The following is an 18,417-nucleotide window of genomic DNA, read 5'->3' as shown; positions in this document are numbered from 1 at the left end:
TCACTTTTACTTTACATAATAAATTTCTAAAACATGTCCTCATCTCTTAAGCTTCAATCGACACCTCGTTCAGTAATGTCACGCTGAACACTTCAGTAATGTGAAATTTAATGACCAGTGACAGGCCCATAAAACAGACCAGAGCATGGCAGAAATTTCAAGGGTTTTTTCATCTTTTTTTTTTCCTGGCAACACAAAGTCATCAAGCTCACTTTCCGCCTCAGCCTTGCTGCTCACCTTGACAAGATTCAAACTCAGCAGAGATCTGTTCCATGTCACAGGGGGAGAAATATTGACTGCCTGTCATAGCATTTAGCTTTGAAGGACATGGATTCCCTAAAATATGTTGCAGAAAATTCCTCACTTGTCTGTGGTATTCTACCTAGAGTTCAAGAGGCAGTTTACTTTTTAATTACACCTTTTGTTTTGATACTGCATGCAAGTCATATGTTTTTTGTTTAATGATTTCTTGGACTATTACTATTGTTATATTAAATGAAACAGTTTGTGCACCGTTCCCCTGCTTGGCCTTCATCAGGTTGGGAAATGATGCACAAATAATATTCTTTTACCATAACTTATTTTTTTTTAATGTTTTTTTTTCCATTTCCATTATACATTACATTCTAATATAAGACCGGTGATGCATTAGTAGTCCTGATCACTTATGTATTGCAGTATATTACAGTAATGGAAGTTGTACAACCTCCATCCCATTTTCTTTTCTGTCTGTCCTTGCTTCTTTCTCTTGTCTCTTTTCTTATTTTCTCTTGAGGCCAGGTCACTGTTTCCATCCTCTCAAACACAATCAGTATCAAAGTCACTAGACCATTGACCCCCTCTAATAAACAGGCTCCCTCCTTAGGGTCTAAGAGCTGTTTTCCTTTAGAGGAGGCATGCACTGGATCAGTTCCCCGTGTGTCTGGTCTAAAGTCATTAAAAACTGCACAACTGTTCTAAAAATCTAGATAGAAATCATGGTATATATTATAGTATACACTACAATGGAAACAAATGGGACACCTAAAACACAGCTGCTCAGCCACGGAAACGCCACGAAGCTCCTGGCACACAGTTTTTGTGCAGATGTTAATTTCAGAGGTCGTTTGGAACTCTGACTTTTATGCATTATGCAATGGGACTGAAAATACTGAATTTAAAGATCAAGAGGTGTGTCCCTGTACTCCCACGTCCATATAGTGTATCTTGCCCCCCCCCCCCAAAAAAAATACACCACTGGTACTTCACTATAATTAATGGGGCTTTAATTTTATTTTCACATCATATAATGTGTTATGCACCTAAGTTACATTTGCGTGCAATTATTGACCTCTTACTTTAAAACATAAGTGCCTCACATCATGCTGGATATAATATGTTTGTGTACACAATGCACCTGACCGCACAGTTTAAATCCTTTCTGTGCAATAGAGGCAGCTCATAATTGAAATACAACTCCTTTGCTACCCAATGAATTACACAGCTAAAGGCAATAAAGACATTCAGGTTGCAATTCACATTAATGAAAGCATGTTCCATTAATGTGTTCTGTCAGTAAACATCCCTCCCATGCATAGTCACAGTCACATATTACTCTACGCAGCTCAGTCTGTATTCAGCCAAGGGAACAGGAAGACAATGCATCAAAGAAGAAGAGACAGTCTTGGAGAAAAGGAGCGTAACATGATTACAGACATCACTTTGGATGGTTGTACAGTCTGGTGATGAGCAAGAAGAAACGCTCCTTACATTGAACCTTCACAGCAAAGCTAAATATAAACACCAGCTTTCTCAGAGGGAATTACAAATGGATGAAAGTGAGGAATATGGGAAACTTTTCTGGCCCCTTCCCTGCTTTCCCAAACTGCGTTTGATGGGCTTATTAAATTGGCTGGTGCCTGGCCAGTTTAACAGCATGACCCCTATTTTCGAACATTTAATGTATACAGGGAGAGTTGCCAAGGTTTTCAGGCTCGTCACACCTGGGCTGCACAATCATTAGATGTATAATTGGAATTCGATTTGATTAAATTTTCATTAAACATGTAATGCATCTTGGGGGGGGGGGATTTGACTTTTCCATTGCTGGCTTTAGAAGAATATATGTGGCAACTGATGCATGAAATTAATGGCAGCTTCTTTTGGTCAGCCATACAGCAACAACTGAGCAGATTATGAACAGCAGGATTTTTTAAAAAATCAAGTATTGATTATTAGAGTGCAGATGAGGACAGAAGAGAAATATACATGTCTTCATGTCACGGACCCTGCTCTGGAGGACTCGGGGGTCCGTGAGCAGGATGGATTACTGTCACGGACCCTGCTCTGGAGGACTCGGGGGTCCGTGAGCAGGATGGATTATTATTATTATTATTATTATTATTATTATTATTATTATTATTATTATTGGTGTTGTTGTTATTTGGGGATGTGTGTTTTTCTGCACTATGCTGTGTCGTTCGGTGTTCCACTCATATGTAGAGGCAGGGTGTGGGTGTGTACACGTGTGGCTGGAGGATGGAGAACAGCCACATGCAGGCCTGATGGGTGTGGCCCTGCAGGAGGACTGGCCACACCTGAAGTTCCTGCCACACACCTGTTGGTGATCAGGGCTCGTGGGGGGAGCTACTTAGGAGAGTGTTGGAGCTCCCACCGGCGTGGGATCATTGCGTTGTCATCCCAAGTTAGTGTGTGTGAGTGTAAGTCTGTTCGTGTGTGCCGCGGGGGTCAGTGTTGACGGCTGTTTCTGTGGTTTTCCTGCAGGAGGAAAAGTGGACCGGAAAGGCAGCACGCACGGGGTGTGCGGAAACACGACAGCGGGGAGCACGAGCACAGACGTCGGAGGGGAGCACACACACGGGAGTCAAGGGAGCGATGGGGAGTTATTGTGTTTACAGCCTTCACTGTAAATAAAGTGCACTGTTTGCATCGCAGAACCATGCGTTTTGGGTCCTCATTCCAACACTCCCCACGGAATGCCCTGGCATTCCGTGACACTTCATCAGCATGCTACTTAGCTGATGAAGCTTTTTTAATGTTATTTAAGTTAATAATGTAAAAATAGCACCACTTTTTATAAGCTGAAGGAGCAATAGGCTGACTAATGATATTGGTGTGGTTTGTTAAAAACATACTTATATTAAAAAACTGATAAAAATGTAACAATTTCAAGCTTGAAATCTTTCAAGACTGTGGAGATTTCTGTAAAGTGAAAATATTATGGTGCTTGCTCAAGGTCTGCCCTGATTGTTTTAATGTCATTCCAGGCACAGCTTACGCTTCTCAGAGCTGTCATTTCACTAGCTGGGCCTACGTCCTCATTTTGAGTTGGTCAGCGTTTTAGTAGGTAAAGGTGAATGCTTTGACATGAATTGAGCTGCGGTTTGGGGAAGGCCTCGAAGGGGACTGGCGATGGCTCCCGGGCCTGGCAGATCCCCATGTGCTAAATAGGAGTGAAGAAGTAAAAGAATGGAGAAGAAGGAGGGAGGGACGGTGGGGCATGTAAACGAGAATGAACAGATTGCAGAACTAGGTGAACCTATATAGATGGCTGCCGGAAGGAGCGTGATTGGAGGTGTGGTCCTGCTCCTGAAATTCAGATACATAATCTCCAATAGTGGAGATAAATGTTTTCAGATGAGAACAAACAACAAAAATTCATGTAATTTAAACAACAATATAATTTTTAACATAAAACTCATTGTTACAGCTGAATTTTACTTGCAGTCCTTTTTTTAAAAAACAAAACAAAAAAACAACAAAACAAACAAAACCCTTAAGTTATTGGATCTGCCATTATTTAGCTAACATAAGCTAATGTAAGTCAATTGATCGCAACTAACCAACCAACCTGGTGACATCAAGTTCTCTACTGGCATAAGAGCACACACTTCTAAAAACTTTAACTTAAATCCAGCTTCACAAAAACTTTTAAATCTTTGTCAGTTTTTGAGAGCAGGGCTCAATGGTGTAAATTGGCCTTTATACACGTACTGTTTCATGTCCACTGCGAGCCTTATCAGCACCTGCTTAATGCAGAAAGCAAATCATCTAACACCCAGAGATTATAAGTGCAAGTATAACATAATTATAAAGTGGTAAATCATAACATCCTTGTACTAGCAAAACATTTGACCTCTTGTTCACTTGTGAAGTTAAAACAAATTACCTTAACTATACTCGGTTTTGTTGTTTCATTTGATTCCATTAGTGCAGCTGGGGTAACAAAGGGATTAGCAGTCATCCATGTTACCAGGACAGAAACAAACCATAAGGACTATAATAACCAAAGCAGCCAATCTGTAGCCTAGAAGTGTCACTGCAATTAGCATGTTTGTGCTCACATTAACCAGCATACAAAAGCAAGGAATGAACATGCTGAGAGCTCACAATCAGAGGTGCCCTGAGGAAAAAAAAACACCACACTCACTTTCTAACTACCTGTTTGGTGTTATAATTACAGCAGGAAAGCCCCTGTTAGCTTAGCACTGAAAGAACATGAAAGTTACTAAAAAGCATAACAGAGACTACAAACAAGGCAACAAAGGGACATGCTCAAAGGAATGCCTAGGGTCAGTTATGTTTGTTTGTTTATTCATTTTTTTGCAAACTGAAAACTTGTGTGGTGATATAATACATGGCGGACACAAGTTAAGACTTTATTTGTGTGTATAAATATATGCTCACTGGCCACACACTGTAAAAAAATCCTAATATAAAAGTATTTTACTGTGCATTTTACAGTTTTGTTCTGTTCTTCTACAATATCATTAAATTTACATAAATAGACTGTGATTTCACATTTCAAATGTAAATTAACGTAAAATCACTGTAATGTAATAAAACATAATTTTCTTGTTTTTTAAATGTATTTGTCTGTACATATGCATATTTAGATTGTTAAAATATATTCACAAATGTATCATGATTTCACAAATATTTGTCTGTTATTTGAAAGATTGAACTGTTAAATTCAAATGTAATGCTATGGAAAAATATATAAAATGATTCTTATAAACTTTTTTGACATCAAATAATTATTATCATTATTGCTATTTAGGGCAATTGTGGCTCAAGAGTTGGCAGTTCGCCTTGTAATCAGAAGGTTGCCGGTTCGAGCCCCAGCTCGGACACTCTCAGTCGTTGTGTCCTTGGTCAAGACACTTCACCTACTGGTGATGGCCAGAGGGGCCGGTGGTGCGATATGGCAGCCTCGCCTCTGTCAGTCTGTCCCAGGGCATGCAATCCATTATTATTTAAACCAACTGTTAACTGTATATTTCTGTACATTTAAGTATTATTATTCATATTGCCACATTCATTGACCTTGTTTGTAGGTAATTTCATTGTTTAATCACATTAAAATGTTCCTAATTTAATGTTTAAAAGCACTTGAAAAAGGCAAAATCCCATGTAAAATTAGGGCAACAAACTGTATTGTCATTACTGAAAATAACCGTATTTTTATGAGAAAGTTATTTTCTGTTATTGTATGGTATTATTTTGGCGCCCCAGCTGCCGGAATATTACTGTTTTTTTAAGATGTTTTTTCAAACAGTGCAGTTGAGCAGGTACACTCGTTTAACTGACTGTTAATGCAAATATCTAAAGAGCCAGTCATAGAAAGTTCAAGGTGAGCATCATAATGGAGAAGAAAGGTCATTAAAGTGATTTTTAGTGTGGCATTGTTGTTAGTGCCAGATGGGTTGGACTCACATACTGATCTACTGGAACTTTCCGACATAACCATCTCTGGGTTTTACAGAGAATGGTATGAAAAAAAAATACATCATCCACTGCGGACCTGCTCTCTCAGTAAAAATGTTTGTTCATGTAAGAGGTCAGGTCAAGCTGGGAATAGGAAGGCACAGGTAACAACCACTCATTACGACTAAAGTATACATAAGAACATCTCTGAATGCACAACACTGGACAACAGGATTGGAAAAAACATAGTCTGGTCTGATGAGAATTTCTGCTGTGTCATTTGGATGCCAGGGGCAGAATTTGACATAACGAGAAAGTACGAATGGTTCAGGCGGCTGATGGTGCAATGGTGTGGGGAATATTCTCTTGACGCACTGAGCACACCACAGTCTACCTGAGATCATATCCATCCCATGGCCTTAATGTACCCGTCTTCCGATGACTGCGTTCACGAGTATAACACACCATGTCTTTAAGCTCACATCCTCTCAAACTGGTTTCCTGAACATGGAAATGGGTTCACTGTACTCAAACGACATCCAAAGTCACCAGATATCAATCCAATAGAGCATCTTTGGCAACTGGAAGTTCGCAGCATGGATGTGCAGCCAAGAAATCTGAAGCAACTCCATGATGCTATGCCGTGTCAAGTCAATACTGAAAAAAAATCTGTGACGAATGTTTCCAGCACCTTGTTGACAGGAAAAATTAAAGCAGTTTTTTAGTCAAACTTAGAATGTAGGGGCTGGTGAGTGTAAGTACCATGTTACAGCACAGAAACACTGCATACGATCCATGCAAGCAGGTGGGTTAGTGCGGGTACAGCACCTTTTTTAAAACATATGGTTTGACTGACAAGTGATCCCTAAGGTGGGGAGTGTGAACACCAGTGATAATAACAACATTATTTTACAAATCATGCACATATAATCCCTCCTACATCAAATGCCCTTTAAATAGGGACACCAGATGTTATTTTGAACATTCAGGCAGCAGGTAAACATCCCAGACTGCTTTAGGCTGAATACAAACTTCGAGAGGGGTACAGAAGTACAGAAGCCTCACACTTTCTGCCACCTCTCTTTCTCCCTCCATTCTTCCAGTGTTTCTGCAGAGCTGCTTGCTTACTTCTATAGAGGTGAAATCAAGTGGAACCCCAATTACCTTGGCCTCCTAGTGTTTATATGGTGCTGTTTTCACAAAGGACAATCCCCTCCACCAAGCAGGAGAGAGACAGCCGAGAAAAACTAAAGCAAAAGGTTATACATGCTGTGTAAGGGAACTATAGCCAGTGTTCCTCCAAGGAAGGAGCTGCTCATATTGTAATACTGAGGATGGGGCCTGTAGTAAAGTAAGCTTGTGGTCTGTGTGTGGAAGAAGTTGATAGATGCATCATGTCTGTTGAGACACATGTGATACATCCATGAACTCTGTCCAGAAGCAATGGCAGGAAGAAGCAAACAAACAAACATGCAAGAATGAAGGACATTTTTCATTTGCAGTCCCTCTCTGCTTCATTTCTGCTTGGAAAGTATATCTGGTAATTCCTTTTAGCATTTGTTTATTTTTCAATTCTTTCACCTTCCTGGGAGCTTGACAGCATCTGTAATTAACAGCTCAGTCACACTAGAGTAAAAACAGCAATGCAATCTCATTGTAACTACGAAAAAAATTCATGGATGCAACAACCGCTGGGCAACCACTTGCAACTGTGAGGTGACTGCATGACCTGCATGACTGGTGACTCGCATGACTCGTGTTTCCAGACTTGGTCAAACTTGGACTGGAATCACTTTCAGACAGATTGGAGAAGAACCACGGTTCCCAAGTAGCTAAACTGCCATCCTGCATCAACTACGCCATTACTTGCGGAGGGATTTTCCTGAGCGACTTCCTCACTAGCCAGACTGTATTCATGGTGGTCCTCAATATAATTCAGCTGCTTCTCTAAAAAGGAACACATCCACAAACTCTACCAAGCAACTGGTTAAAGCATTTGGCAATTTATCTATCTGCAAATATTTGAAATAATATTTGAAAAGGAGAAACGTATAAATGGTGAAAGTTTCTTGAAGAAAACTTGTGAGTGTACACAAAAGCAAGAGACATGCAAACCCCTATTACTCCACCCCACACAAACATAATCTGTGGGAAACACTGCTTCCATTATATTTAATAATTAAAGTTCCACAACTGCAAAGACTGAAGCTAATTTGCAGTTTACTGAAAAGCTTGGGTTCACTTTCTCCATGCTAATTGCCTGATAGAATAAGAGACAAGAAAAAAACTGGTTTCCAGTTTTGTGTCTCCTCCTCAATGCAGTTGCAACAATATCATTACCAAAAAACAATGCAGAATAACAATACAGATTCCAGCACAAGCAACCAATTACACTAGCTAAAGTGCAATTACATTAACATTGTGAAATATGAGCAGTCACCACCTTAAGCTGTGAACGCTAACTCTGTTTTACGTCCATGCACAAGATCTGACACCCTCGGGGAGAAGCTGAAGGAAAAGCAGGAAGTGGGAAAAGGGAGACAGCGAGACGATTTATCTCTCCCAGCAGATGCAGAGAGTGCTCCTTGGGCTCCCAGTCAGCTGCCAGGACAGTTTACAAGCTGCAAAATGGATTGATTGTCCATGGATCCTTGTCCCTGCGTTGCTGCCAACTGCGAGCTAATTAAAGAACACTTTCTCTGGAGGAACACCGAGCAGCAACCAAGCACATTCTATTTACTCTTAAGAAAACATGCTGCTCTAAACAAAAGGATCAATCTGTAGCCTGCAAGACACAAGTTACTAGAATGATTTTTTTTTACTTTGAAATCATGAATAAATATACATCTTTAAAACACAAAGCAATAGGAAAAACATTCGAGCGAACAGGGATGACACCCATTACCTCGGTATTGTCAGTCTGCCTTTGCAGGTGCATGTAAAACGCACAGGGCAATCTGTAACCTACCTAATGGAAAGAGAGGAAAATTTTAAGCAAGCTATGCTAGACCAGTAGTCAGTGCAATGTATACTGTAAAACAGCTTTAAATCTACAGATCTACATTTAAATGGAGCATTTGTGCTGTTAAACGTGGGCATATATTTTGCTGAAGCTGCTTCCATACTTTGTCCTGACATATACCTCTGAGAAGGTCGGGGAACAATGCTGTTATACATTTGTTCTTTTTAATCAAAAATATCTAGGGTAGAAAAGCCATTAAATGAATAAATGGCAGCAATCAGCCATTCTTATTCCATCACACGCTGAGCTTTAAAGCTTTAAAAAGACAACTGCTGAGGCATTTATCAGTTTGCATTCACTTCTGTGTATGCTTTAATTTCAGATAATGAAGTAAAAGTTTCAGCAGGACAGTTGCAAAGCAGCAGTGCCTGGTGGCTGATGGACACCAACATGTTTTTTTTTAAATGCATGTGAATCATTGGACCAGCAGCACGAGTCAGTGTGAAAGCTGCAGCAAATATTAAGAGCTACTGACACACATGTGAATCATAGTATTATCTGGACCCAATTACGAGAATCACTCCTTCATTTTTATTGTGTACTCTCCTCAAGAGCAAAATGTAAACAAGCGCCTTCACTAGGAGAGAGAGAAATCGAGCTGTTTCAATGTCCATGTCCAATTGGTAGATGGACATTGTCCTTTTCATTATATATATTTACCTGACAGCTACAGACCATTCCATTTTAGTCCTGCTTGACTTATCTGCAGCCTTTGATACTATTGATCATGCTACTTGTATTAACAAACAAAACTGGGTTGGCATCACTGGTAGTGCTCACAAATGATTTTCTTCTACTTATCAAACAGATACTTCAGAATTCATATTAATCAGCGTATGTCCTCATCTGCACTGCTAGTATGTGGAGTCCCCCAGGGCTCAGTCCTTGGACCAATTCCGTTTTCTTTATATGCGCCTATGGAATCTCCTACCATTGCTATGCAGATGATAAACATTATAGTTTGGCAGCCTCTCCTGCCTCAAAGAATGTATTCAAATTGCGTTCATCTCAATTCCTGTTAAACTGAGGTTCTAGTGCTTGGCCCAGACAATTTCTCTAAGGAGGTTAGTGATGTAATCATCACTCCCCTCACCAATAACATGAACCTTGGTATCTGTTAAAAACCTTGGCATCATCTTTGACCAACACCTGAATTTTGAAAACCAAAGGTCACACAGTCTTGTTTCCTTCATCTCAGAAATATTGTAAAAATCAAACCTTTACTGTCATTCAATCATCTTGAACTTTTTGTGCACACTTTAATTTTCTCCTTGATTATAATAATTCAATTTTCATGTGTGTCTCTCAGTCCTCCATAGCTCGTCTCCAATTAGCAGCCTTGCTGCTGCATTCTGCGCTAACAAAAACTAGCAGGCGGTCACATATTATACCTATCCTTGCAATCCTTCACTGGCTTGCAGTGAAATTTAGGATCCACTTTAAAATTCTGCTATTAACATATAAAGCTCTACATGGACAGGCCCCTGCTTATATAACAGAGCTTCTAAGACCTTTTCAGTGCAGCCGGCCTTTCCCATCGTCTAAACAGTGTCTCCTAAGTGTCATTCGCTTTGATTTTAAAACCAGAGATCATGCTTTTGAGGTTGTTGCGCCCACACTGCGGAACAGCTTTCCTCAGTGAATCGGTTTGGCTCACTCTGTTATTTCTTTTAAATGACTGCGGAAAACTCATTTTTATAGGTTAGCATTTCCTTAATCTTTCCCCCTTCATTTTTGGCCATAGTTTGCAACAGCTTGTTGGAATTCATGTCTGCCAGTATGGCTGATTATGTGTCTGTTTATGTGCCTGTATGTTTGAACATATACACTTATCTTAAATGTGTGGCTTTTATTTGAACTGTGAAGCCCTTAACTCTGTTTTGAAAAGTGCTTTACAAATAAAACTATAAAAAAAAGTAATACAATTATAGTTATTATCTGTTGTAGATTTATATTTCATGATTTCATGATTTTTCTGTTTATGGTTAAGAAAGAAGCTTTAACCTTTTTAACCGTTATGGATAAAATAACATTATAATAACATTATATGAATAATTTGGGACATTTTAATTCGTGGATCTCTTTCTGGGAGAGCCAAATTCAACAGATGTTACAGAGTCACGAGTACAGTCTGAGTCACCGTCATTAATTTTGTGTGTTGCTCTTTACTGTATCTTTGCAGCAGACAGACATGAAAAGGTGGTGAAACAGCCGATCGGACAGCTAGCTGCTTAGTTCAATATCCAGATTGGCAGCATAAACCCCTTGAAATATGGTATGTATTTTAACCATAGTCTATATACTAAATATAGACTGTGACAGCGACTGTGACATCAACCCATTTTTTTGAACTTGACAATGTGAAGCCTCAGCATTAATCTCACCACCACGTTAGTCTTTTGGATCCTGAGGCATGAAATTTAGATGAACAGGTGGATTTCTAAATTATCAGCTAATACTAACAAGCTTGGTTTGTAAGCGGCATTCTGCATGGTTCCAATGACACACTCATATCGGTTATTTAGTCCAGAGTAACATGCTAGTTAAATGCCAGAATTTCCATCACTTTTTGGGATTGGCCAAATTAAACAGCAGGTCATATTATTTGTCATATAATTTAACTTCCCAGAAAGGAACACACAGCACAGACACAGAATAGATGCAGTTCAGTGAGTCCAATTACCGGAGGTGAGGCCTAGCAGACAACACTCAGCTGTCTGTGTCGGGACATCTGCCAATCAAAGTGACATCCAAGTAGATGGTGAGGAATTTATGGATGAATTAGAAAAACAAAACAAAACAACTAAACATCCCCACTGTTGTTGTTATAAACTGGGAAACTATCCACAGAGGATAGTCTCTACCAGGCTGTAAACATGCTTTTTATAATGGTGCATTTTACCACGGGAGTGTATGGGACTCTACTCATTAGGTAAACCTAGCATACCACAAGTCAGCCAGTATTACAGCCAGGGGTAGGTACTGGGGTGGGTGGAAATGATTAGCACTGAGTGTATTACCATACATACGGATTTGCACTAAATACAATATCTAGTTAAGACTGAAAGTAAGGCGTATCTTGAGAGATATATATTTGCATATATCTGGTCGTAAAGAACTGCACTGAATACTCTCAGGATGATCAGTCATCCATAAGTTGCTGACACTGTAAACCAAAATGGCTGCCTGCTTGTGGTGCTAAGTGAAAGTTGCATGATTAGGGGAATTTCCTGGCTTCATCCTCTGGTTCCTTAGAATCCCTGTGCTAACTTTCAGGGCAATCTATCCAAATTTTCAATTAACAAAGCCAACAGACAACACAACATTGCCACAGATCCCATTGGCAAGACTGCAATAAATGAAAGAAAGTAGTAATAACCACTTACAACTTGCTATTCGCTACAGGTCAGGTGATTTTTTCCCTTTTGTCTCACAAGCCAAAGGAAAACTGTCAGCTAGCTCCAGTGCCATCGCACATTACACCCTGGATAACTCTTGTTTGATCCGTGCTCAACAAGTCAATTGCAAAGATGCTTTCATTTCTAAAACAAAAAACTTTCCTTATAACTCAGAAATTATGAAGTCATTAAACACCGGTACACTACTGGTCAGTTTTAATGACAATCCTTAATGTGAGTCAGTGACATATTTCCATGCATGCAGACGCACCGGTGCAAGAGTACTCGTCCACTCTGGTGAAGCCTGGTAGACAGTCACAGCGATGGCTGCCGGGCAGGTTGACGCACACTGTGTTGGACTGGCAGTAGTGCATCTGCGTCGCGCACTCATCAATATCTGAGGACAAAGAGAGAATATGCAGTGGGTTAATAATTCTTTAGGCTTCTTTAAAGACACACCTGCTCCTTTTGGAACTAACAAGTAAATTGCTTTTAATCACCTCACAAAGGAAAGGTGTCTGAGCCCCATCTTGATGCACAAGTTATTAATTAGAGTTTTGCACAACCAAAACTGCACCCACCGAAAAACCTCAGACAAACAAAGACACTTAAATTTAAGTATTGCTTGTATGGTTTAAATGGAACGGTCGTGCCCAGTACAATGGAGAGAGAGAGAGCGTGACAACTGACTGTGAATCGAGCACACCAGAAGCAATCACGACAAGGAGAAGAAAGGAAAGGAAAAGGCTGATGAGATAAGGACATATCAACTGAAGAGGACAGAGGAGAGCAGGGAGTAGAGCATCTTCGCTGACATCTATTATGTGGAGCTAATATCATGATATATTACGTCTTCTCTTCATACACACAGACTCTCTCCTCCTAATGTAGCTTGAAAGACATCGTATGAGCACTAAAACATGGAGCTCAGGGAAGTATTAGCAGAGCTGGATGACTGCTGATGAAATGGGATTGGAAACACACAAGGGAGGCGTTATGCAGAAGGGAGCCCTAAATTTGCGCGCGTGCGTTTGTACAGTGCCGAGTATTTATGCGGATGTGAGCAGAAGAGAACCGGTTTCCCGAGGCTAACAGGCCTTTCCACCACTTAAGGGAAGGAGAGAGTGAGGACAGCATTTCCATATCCTCTCCTTGGATAAATACATTCCAGCCTCGAGGTGTTCAGCTCACTCTTTCCCCTTACAATAGAATGAATGCGTATGAAGTATGTAATTGACTTACATGCAACACCCATTAGGTTTTTTTCTCGGTGAGTTTCATCCTTGGAGAGTGTACAGTAGGAGTGTTAAATTCCACAAAGAGAGGCCGATCATGTATTCAGGCATACAAAGGCTCGCCAGCCTTCGGTGTTAAAAAAAAAAAAAGCATTGATCTCCTGCATCAAAAACATGGAACTTATTTGAGCGCTTTGAGGCTGAGCGACAGCACCCGAATCTAATTTTCATTTTGTCCTGAAGCACTGCGCCGCCTAAAAAGCTTACTCATTTGATTAACCTTTATTGGCAAAAGGTGCCAAACTGTTGTTCAAAGGTTGATGACAGCCGACACGGAGACTCAATAACTCAAAGTCGAGCACTCACTGCTTTTGTTTCGCTTTCGCTTAAAGCAAGACGACCCTCTGGTGTCAAGCCTGAGGCCGTGGCAAGACTTTTCTGTTGTTTTAAGGCCCTGCATCCCCTGTGTTTGGAAAAGTCTGTGTGTGTATTCGCCCTCTGCTGCCTCCTCTGGGAGCATTGTTGCAGGTGAGGTCTGCTGACAGAACTGAAACTGTCATTTCACGGCGGGGGGATGGAGGAGAAGCGGTTCGTTTTTCTGTTCGTTTTTTGCCAGAGTGTGTGTGTGTGTGTATGTGTTTCTCTCTGCCTCTCTTCTCCCTCCACACACACCCATCTCTCTGCCCCAGACACCACACCCCACCTCCACCCTTCTCCTTCCCAATATGAGCTCACTTTCTTCATCTCTCTGCTGCTTTATTCATGCTGTGATGTAGGTCAGGGCTGGGTAGGGGAACAGCTAAAAATAAGGCAGGATAGGACTCTGTGCATGTATGAGTGTGCGCGTACTTGTTTACATTAGCTCATTTCTTTTTTGTGTACTTGTGTGTGTCTGGGAGAGAGATGGGTAAAAATGAGGGTGCTGTGTGCTTGGATGCTGTGAGACAGAAAGAGAGAAGAACCTTGTTCTTTTGCTGTTGTCTGTATAGTCTGTATATGTGTGCGCACTAGTACATTCATCACCTCTTACTGTAGGGGTCAATGGAAACAGCTTTCTATGTTACAACAATATTGTTTCTTGTTGATGGAAACTCCTTTATTTCCTTTACCCAGGTACTCACAGATCGTGTGAATGCATTACTGAGGGTGTCTGTAAATGCAAGCTTATAGGACTCAGCCACTGCAGCTGATCAGTCACCTTTATTTTCTCTGTTTGAAGTCCATGAGATGAAGCTGCTGCTACAGCCTCTGAATGAAACAGAGATGGAAATAAACTTTGAGATAAGTCCCTTTTGACTTCAAAAGTGACTGTCAGCAAATGTGAGACTTGCTTGATGCTTGGTGGAGAAAGTGCCCTTGTATGTGTGCTTCCAGTGAATGTTTTTCCAATGTTTTACATCCAGCAAACTTTGAATTGTTACTCAATTTAATTTTCAGGTTTGCATACTGACTATCACTCAGCACTAGGCCTTACATTTTTAAAGAGGGATAGAGTTCAGTTAAATGGGTTGCAAAGGATGAAAGGCCTTCTCAGGTATTGTTCTTTTAATCCAGATCACTGTTTAGCTAAGCAGTAATACAGCTTTTATGGAAAAACTCTTTATATCAAACAATTCACAACTTAAGTTCAACGTATAAATGGGGTATTTGGGTGAAAAACATTGTATTAGACTGGGTCCTTCATGTCATGTGGTTCATCTCACATTTGAACCATGCCCTATTACAGTCATGTGAAAAATAATGTTTTCAAAGAAGTCTATAAACTCCTGTGAAAAATGAAGCATACCCCATGATTCAATAACTTGTAGCAATAGAATGAAGTAATCGTTTTCAGTATGACTATCAGTCTCTCACATCATTGTGATGCAATTTTGGCCCACTCTTTTTCACAACGTTGCTTCAGTTCATTGAGGTTTGGGGGCATTGATTTATGCACAGCTCACTTGAAGGTTCAGTTGTATCATTTCAGTTGGGTTGAGCCTGGACTTTGGGCCATTGCAGCACTTTCATGTCTTTTTCAGCCATTCTTTTGCAGAGTTGCTTCCATGTTTGTGATCATTATGCTGTCATGTGACCGAGTTTCAACCAAGCATTAGCCGTCGGAAAAAAATCACCTCACATTCAACTCTAGGATATAAAGGAGCTTATTAAGTCAACTCAACGACTGCAAAGTGTCTAGGTCCCAAATCATCACCCCTCTGCCACCATGATCTTTAACATTTAACATGCTAACTGAGGTCTGTAGAGTCTGAGATGTAGTTTGTGGGGTTTTTTGCAGTTTATGTGAACATTGCACAGTCTGACCTTGGGGTGAATGTGCACGTCTGATTGTGGCATTATCTTAACTCACACCTGAACTCTCCAAACTGCCAAAATATCTCTTTCTATAAAAGGTGGCAACGCTGATGATCAGCTAACCAAGTGCATTTGATTATCAGCGCCTGGCTGCTACTTACTCTCTTACTCTTCCTGCAGAAGAAGAAAGGGTGTTCTCAGTTCTGATTCAAAAAGTATGTTTTCAAAGGCAGACCTGTGAAAACATTCTGACATTTTGACACCACTATATGTATATGTTTTGTATTTGAATCTGTACGTTGTTTACACTGTGTCCTTTATGTCATGTAGCTCAGCTCACATATGAACTTTGTGCTATTACAGTCGTGTGAAAAATAATATTTTCAAAGAAGTCTATGTATCATTTCATTTGTATTTCCTACTTTCCTGTCTTTTGATGCGAATGGAGGGTTAACTGTTCCTATTGTGAGCAGTTGTTTTGTGTTTATGCTTTATTTCAGATGGCACTAGCTAGCGCGAAACAGAATGACAAATGGAACAATGTTGTCATGTTTTGTGTTGAAGCTTTGCCAGAGAAAATCTAGAGAATTTTCTCCAACCCTTTTATCCCAGTGTACTTTATACCCAACCAAATAGATTAAAAAAAAAGTAGTGGTGAGGTGGCTAGTGTAGTGAGGAGTGCTTGGATCTCTACAGAGGAGAAACCAAACACACTCCACAAAATAGAGTTAATGCAACAGGACAAGCTGCACACTTGTACTCTTAAGGATGTCAATGTTCACATTTTGCCCCGAGAAGACTTGAAAGGTTTGAAAGAGGACTAAAAGAGGCCATCTATGTCCACTGCGAACGACCATCTTTAAACAGAGGTGGTGGCTTACAAGACCAGCTATCAGCCATCTTGAGAAACTTTCTTGGGTGTTTCAACCTCACATTCACACTTTTCCCTCTGTTGATCTTCTGTTGAATAGGCCACATTATAAGCTCTGGGGAGGCCTCACAGTGGTTTCAACCCTTAAGCCTGGGTAATAGTGATGACCAACACATCTTTTCACACCTTGGCTCATTTAATGACTCGCACTATCAGGTCATCGACCACCTCCAAAGGGGACAACCTCTGCTAAGGTCAAACACCTGGGTCTCTCAACCTTTTGTATTCCAAAACTGAAAAAGCCTCTTGAATAAGAGGTTACCCTTTTTCCAGCTCTTACAGCTTTATTTCAGTTTGTTTTATTGTTGTTTTTGAGGTTTTTTGTCTTAAAAGAAAATCAAAAAATATTGAGTCCAAAAAGAAGAAATTAATAATAAACATCTTACCACAGAAACAGAATTTAAGAGCAAATACAACAAAAGGAAAAATTGTATCAGTAACTCAATAAGTAAATAATAAAGTATATAAATGTAACTTAGAAAATTCTAATAAAATTATATTATTGTGTTTTGACACATGCCATTTTATCTCAGTTTTGCCAGTTTAGCTCTATAGATCAGCAACAATCATCTCCAGACATGGTTAGCAGTGTAATATCGACATGAATATATCCATAGATCCAAGTTACAGTTCAGACTATTCATGTCACCACTGATTCATGTGATCAACTTAAGAGCAAGAGCATTTTTTTAAATAACTTAATAAGAACTGTTTCCTTCCTTCCTTGAAATCATCATCCTTCTAGATAAACTCTCATCACTGTCTCAGCAGATTGCCTTCTTACACAATAACACACCTACATCTGCATTCCCCCGTTCTTTGACCTCTCTCTCATCCTCAATCTATTCTCTTCCACACCGAAGTGAATCTCAGTCTGCAATTACACACCATGATAATTGAGACTTGCACGGGGCTTTGCTTTCCGCACACAGACATGTGCTCAAACATTAAAAGGGATGTTTCGTTTATTTTTTCTATGATGCACTCTGTGTAAACAGCTAACCATTTTTTTTGTTAATTTTCACAGTGAGAAAATAAGGGTTTCCAACAATAGGCACTTTTACAGAAATTATTATGCTTGTATGCAAGTGTCAGTCACTGCACAGCACGTAGCTGCAATCAATTGAATGCATGAAATCAAATACATCAAAATCACAGCAACAGTTTCCAGCTTAAGAAAATACAAGAGTGCAAACAGTACCGCCTGTACTCATATAGCAGCAAGGTGATGACTTTTCTCAGTCATGCATAGCGTAAATCAGGACTAAGATTAAAACTCTCAAGTTATGCCAACAGTTTGGAGGCCAGCTCACTTGCTTGCTCGCTTGTTACTCACAGTTGGATGAGAGGATCATCATCCGTTTTGCCTCTGTGCAGGTCCAGATCAAGATCTGCTTGTTGTGCCATAAGAAAGAAAATTGCCCTCAACTCAGACAATAATTCCACACAAAAGCTAGTGTTACCTCAGACAGGTTGAGCCCTTGACACGTGTAAAGCAATTTGCCATGTTAAATACTGTTACGACAGACATGGTTTCATGTCTGTCTTCAAGTCTTACAATAAATATGAAGTTGTTAATATGAATAGTCCCTGCAGCCCACCAGGAAGTTCCCCATCTCCTCGAGTGTGACCCCTGTTCCTGTGACTCTCTGCTTCCATATGATAGGTCTGAACCCTTGTCCTGCCAACAGGAAGCTCCCCATCTCCTAGAGTGTGACCCCTGTTCCCATGACTATTCACTTTCTTTAACACTAATCTTTGTTGCTGTTGCTGGAGCCTGGTAACACATGGCCAGTGACCAGACTCTTTAGTGTCTTACCTTTTGTGCTT

At 40.2% G+C, this 18,417-nt stretch overlaps 1 protein-coding gene across 1 annotated transcript in view; it reads right to left on the bottom strand.

Moving 5' to 3' along the window:
* The window catches only part of LOC134625773 (protein kinase C-binding protein NELL1-like), a 280,304-nt gene that overhangs the window by 80,013 nt on the left and 181,874 nt on the right, over positions 1–18,417 (bottom strand). Inside the window, exon 13 of the mRNA XM_063471060.1 lies at positions 12,398–12,523. Within this exon, the coding sequence (XP_063327130.1) occupies positions 12,398–12,523 (126 nt within the window). The remainder of the gene's footprint in view (positions 1–12,397; positions 12,524–18,417) is intronic.

Source organism: Pelmatolapia mariae, linkage group LG1, assembly GCF_036321145.2.
Source record: "Pelmatolapia mariae isolate MD_Pm_ZW linkage group LG1, Pm_UMD_F_2, whole genome shotgun sequence".
NCBI classification, from domain to species: Eukaryota; Metazoa; Chordata; class Actinopteri; order Cichliformes; family Cichlidae; genus Pelmatolapia; species Pelmatolapia mariae.
Note: the sequence above shows the minus strand (reverse complement) of the source record. Positions and strands in the feature narration are given on the sequence as shown.